General features: G+C 29.3%; 1 protein-coding gene across 1 annotated transcript; it reads left to right on the forward strand.

Annotated features, from left to right (window-relative positions):
* The first annotated feature begins 2,231 nt into the window (after positions 1 to 2,231).
* On the forward strand, positions 2,232 to 3,842 carry LOC131606654 (spermidine hydroxycinnamoyl transferase-like). Its single transcript, XM_058878836.1, has one exon. It carries the CDS (start codon positions 2,355 to 2,357, stop codon positions 3,780 to 3,782), a length of 1,428 nt encoding a protein of 475 aa, XP_058734819.1. The 5' UTR covers positions 2,232 to 2,354; the 3' UTR covers positions 3,783 to 3,842.
* The last annotated feature ends 1,273 nt before the right edge of the window (positions 3,843 to 5,115 follow it).

Raw genomic sequence — 5,115 nt, forward strand, 5'->3', positions numbered from 1 at the left:
TAAGGGCTATAATTGAGTGTTCTCATTGCTCCTCTTCTACTCTAGCCGTCACTTTTCTTCTTTTTCCTTCCTCTCTCTCAAATAGGGGGTGATTTAGGATCAATTTTAATCCAAAATCACCGCTCCAAATCGTTTTTGTTTATCTATTACTTAAATAAGTGATTTTCACACCTTTTCATTTTGTCTTTTTTGTGATTTCGTGAGTCATCGTTTGTTTTGATTTCCCATATTTTTGTGGTGTATTTTGATTTCTCGTCTTTGTGCGGGTATTTTGTTTTTCCGTTTTTGTGCGGTGTTCATTTGTTTCAGGTTGAAAGATTAGTTTCAATCTAGTGCAGATTCAATCAATGACTTTGGTGCTGTCAACGCTACATCATTTATTTTAATAATGGAGGAGAGAGAAAAAAAGATTCACACATAATTTCTACCATTTATTTTGAAATCTAATGGTTCAGATTCATTCTAATATTCTCATATAAAAAAACATTCCCATATGATATATATATATATATATATATATATATATATATATATATATATATATATATATATATATATATATATATATATATATATATATATATATATATATATATATATATATATATATATATATCACTAATGACAGATATTTAAAATTTTCATTAATGGGTCAATTTATTTTCACTTCATTGTTTCATATTTATTAGAAAGATAAAAATAGAACTGATAGATAGTATGAAAATGATATTTCATTTTTAATATGTTTGTGTAAATTTAATAGGAACATAAATCGAAACAAAATAGTAATTCATTTAATGCTCATTATTTCTTGTATAGTCAATTAATGGGCAGTATGGAAACATTTTAAAATCTATAACTTATGTTGTCAAAAAAAATATATAACTTATTTATTGGCAAATAATAATAATAATAATAATAATAATAATAATAATAATAGCAATAATAATAATAATAATAATATAAATTTTAAATAAATTTTCATGTATTTTTTTAATTTTATATAATAAAAATGAATTAAATATTCTAATCGAGAATATAAAAATCCCCTTTTTTCTAATAATTAAATTTTGAAATAGTTTTTCATGTATTTTTTTGTTTTATATAATATGAATGAAGAGGTTGGTTCGTATATTTCAACAATATGTATCACTCCTACTCTTAACATGTCTTTTGAGTTATCTATGCATAGAGTAGAATGAAAAATTGAGTTTTTATTAAAAATTGAAAACTGTCTATTCAATTTTGTACGGATGAATCGGTTTTAATTGGTATAATAAAGAGAAATGTAAGTAATAATTAATAGATTAGTTTAACAATAAAAAAATATAATAGTTAGGAAATAGAAAACTTGCTAAAGAATTAGCTTTTGCTTTAGTATATTTAATAATTTTATTATATTTAATAATTTTATTATATTTAATAATGATAATTTTAAAAAATAATTATAAATTATTTTTTTTACATAAATTTTTTTATCCCGTGCCACACGGGTAGACAGACTAGTTAATATAAATTTTAAAACAAATACAAAAAGTATTTTCATAAATAAATAAAATTTCTATTTCACTCGGCACAATTTTCTTTAGGGTCCTGCTAACCAGTGCCCCGGGGGCACTGGATAAGGAGTAATAAATGACTATTAATCAAGTTTTATTCTTTTATAATAAATGAAAATTACATATATTTAATTATTAAATTGACTTAAATTAACTTATTCACTCTCTCTTTCATTTAATACATAATTTATATGCTTGAAACAAAATAAAATTCGGAATTTGAATTTCATAACTTCATTTCAATATTATTATCATTTTAATATAAGAACATGATTTATTATAAACAAAATGAACTAAAAAAATTAAAATTCTTTAAAAATTAACAATAAAATATTGAATTTTTTTAATTAAAAAAATTATATTCAATTTAAATATTTAAATGTTTTGATAAAGTTAAGAAAAAAACATTAAATTAAAAATTAGTTGTCATTTTTGAAAAGGAAATAGGCAAAAACAATAATAAATAGTAAATAAAAATGTGTAACGTGGTTTTAAAGTTTTCAATTTTTTGTATTAAATAACACTATTAATAAACTCTCTTTTTAAGAATATTAATGAATCTATCACGCAATAAATGATCCTTAACCAGTGCCCCGGGGGCACTGGTTAGCATTGCCCTTTTCTTTATAGTCCAATAATTTATCTTCTCGAAAAACCTTAAGTGAATAGAATACAAAAACATAAATGCAAAAATCAATTGCATGATTATAAATTACTCTCCAGATAGGAATCTCTCAAATATTCCCAACTCATACTAGTACATAAAAGACACCTATCTTGAACTCTCACAAATTAATGCATCAAAACCAGTGTGAGAGAAACATTAAATCAACCATGTCATCATCTATCACTTTGAAAGGTTGTTACACTGTGAAACCAATAGAACCAACATGGAGTGGCTGTTTATCATTAACAGAATGTGATCAAGTTGGAATCATAACCCATGTTCCACTTATTTACTTTTACCGCCCGCCACAAAACTGGCTTACCTCCCCCACTAAAATTGCCACCATTTTGAAACACTCACTAAGCAGAGTCTTGATGCATTTTTATGTACTTGCTGGTCGTTTACGATCGAAAGAAAATTGTCATTTTGACTTGGAATGCAATGCAAAGGGTGTTGAGTTCATTGAAGCAGAATCCTCATCAACATTATATGATCTAGGTAACTTTTCACCTTCTTCAAACAATTACTATCGTTACCTTTTCCCGCACGTTGACTACACGCTCCCAATTCACGAGCTTCCTTTGCTTTTGATTCAACTCACCAAATTCAAATGTGGAGACATTAGCATTAGTGTGTTATTCTCACATGCTGTTGTCGATGGACAAGGTTTGTCGCATTTTCTTAATGAGTGGGCTCAGCTTGCACGGGGAGAGCCTTTGAAAAGGGTCCCGTGTCTTGATAGGACCATGTTACATGATAAGAAACCATGCAATAGTGTTAATGAGTGGATGTTTAATGAACCTCCGCTTTTGTTGGGAAATTCAGATGGTAAGGTTGAAGAAAGCAAGAAAAAAACAAGGGTGGGAAAAATCAAATTAAATAAAGCACAAGTTGAAAAGTTGAGAAAAATAGCGAATGAGAGTTGGAATAAACATAGTAATGATCGAGGTTTTTCAAGATATGAAACGATAGCCGGTCATATGTGGAGAAGTGCATGTAAAGCTAGAGGGCATAAAAATGAGCAACCAACCATGCTCGGTGTGACTGTTGACTGGAGAAGTCGTGTGAAACCTAGTTTACCAAAAGAGTATTTTGGAAATGCTGCATATGATATAATGGCTACTAGTCTTGCTGGTGATTTGATGTCTAAGCCATCAGGGTATGCTTCAAGTAAGATAAAGGAAACAATTGAGAAAGTGAATGATGAATATGTGAGGTTGATGAGTGAGTACTTTAAGAAGCTAGATGATTGGACTAACTTTCAAAATCTTCATGAGATTGTGAGTGGTAATATTGTGCCTTTTTATCAAAATCCTAATTTAGGAGTGGTTAGTTGGTTGACATTGTCATTACACAGACTTGATTTTGGATGGGGGAATGAGCTTTATATGGAGCCAGGAATACATGACATGCTTGAAGGAGAATCATTCATTCTTCCTAGTTCTCATGATGATGGATCTTTGATGATTTTTATTTGCTTGCAAGAGGTCTATATGGATGCCTTTAAAAGACATTTTTATGAAGATCTTGAGCTGGAGAATTTGTCAAAGTTGTAAAATGAATGTTTTGAAAACAGCAGGGAGTATCTGTATTTGTAATATTTTTCCAAGTCTTGTTGTTATCAACATCTTACCTTGAGATCAAAGTCCAACTTACTTGGCATTGACCTTTAATAGTATTCAATCACGCTTTACTCTTGATTGATCTTTATTTATATTCAATCATGTTTTACTCTTGATGTGGTTTGATCGTGCTTTACTCTCGGTGGGTGTCTCAATCATGTTTTACTCTTGATGACCTTTGATATTGTCCAATCATGTTTTACTCTTGATTGTCTTTGATACTATTCAATCATGTTTTAGTCTTGATTGCCTATGATGTTATCCAATCATGGTTTACTCTTGATTGCTTTTGATACTATTCAATCATGTTTTAGTCTTGATTGCCTTTGATATTGTCCAATCATGTTTTACTCTTGATTATCTTTGATACTATTCAATCATGTTTTAGTCTTGATTGCCTATGATGTTATCCAATCATGGTTTACTCTTGATTGCTTTTGATACTATTCAATCATGTTTTAGTCTTGATTGCCTATGGTGATGTTCAATCATGTTTTACTCTTGAATGCCTCTGTCAATTTATACTCCTTTCCAAATTCATTCATGTTTTACTCTTGAATTATTTCTGATATGGGTTCCAGAGATTTTTCTTTCTGAACGTCTCTGTTGATTTCCTGTCCAAAGTTCCTTTCACGTTTTATTCCTGAAAGCTTCTATGAAGTCCGATTCTATTCCTGGATGACGCATACCTTTTCCCCAACGGAGTCTGTTTACTTCTCCTCTGTGGTGTCCTGTTTCCATCTCGTGGAAATCATATGCATTCATAATCATAAGCATTACATTGCATCTCAGGTTCAAAAATTGTGTTTTTATATATATTTAAGTCTCTTCAATCACGTCGAAACGAAGATTTCCAATCTTCACATCTCCGGATAGAAGAAACTTAAATAGGGGCATCTGTTGCACCCCAATTTTTGACCTCTGAGATCCCATCATTTTCTAAGTGTTATGATCATTATTGTTATACCCCAAAATTCGCCCGCATTCTTTTTTTTCAAAAAAGAAGTCAACAGACTTCTGTCTAAAAATTTGGAGTTTTATACAATCTTGGATTTTTATTTCATAAATATCCTGATTTTATGAATACTCAATTTTTAGAATTTTTTATACAGTATTTTGGTTCGCTGTTAAATTTATTCTTACATAAACGCCAAATACTGTTTATCACTTCATACACTGTTTATTTCAGATTTATTTTCAGATAAATAATGCTGACGCAGTTGGTACAGAATTAAAATTTGCAGGCGCGGAGTCCGGGTTTCAGATT

This window comes from Vicia villosa, linkage group LG1, assembly GCF_029867415.1.
Source record: "Vicia villosa cultivar HV-30 ecotype Madison, WI linkage group LG1, Vvil1.0, whole genome shotgun sequence".
In the NCBI taxonomy this organism is placed as follows: domain Eukaryota; kingdom Viridiplantae; phylum Streptophyta; class Magnoliopsida; order Fabales; family Fabaceae; genus Vicia; species Vicia villosa.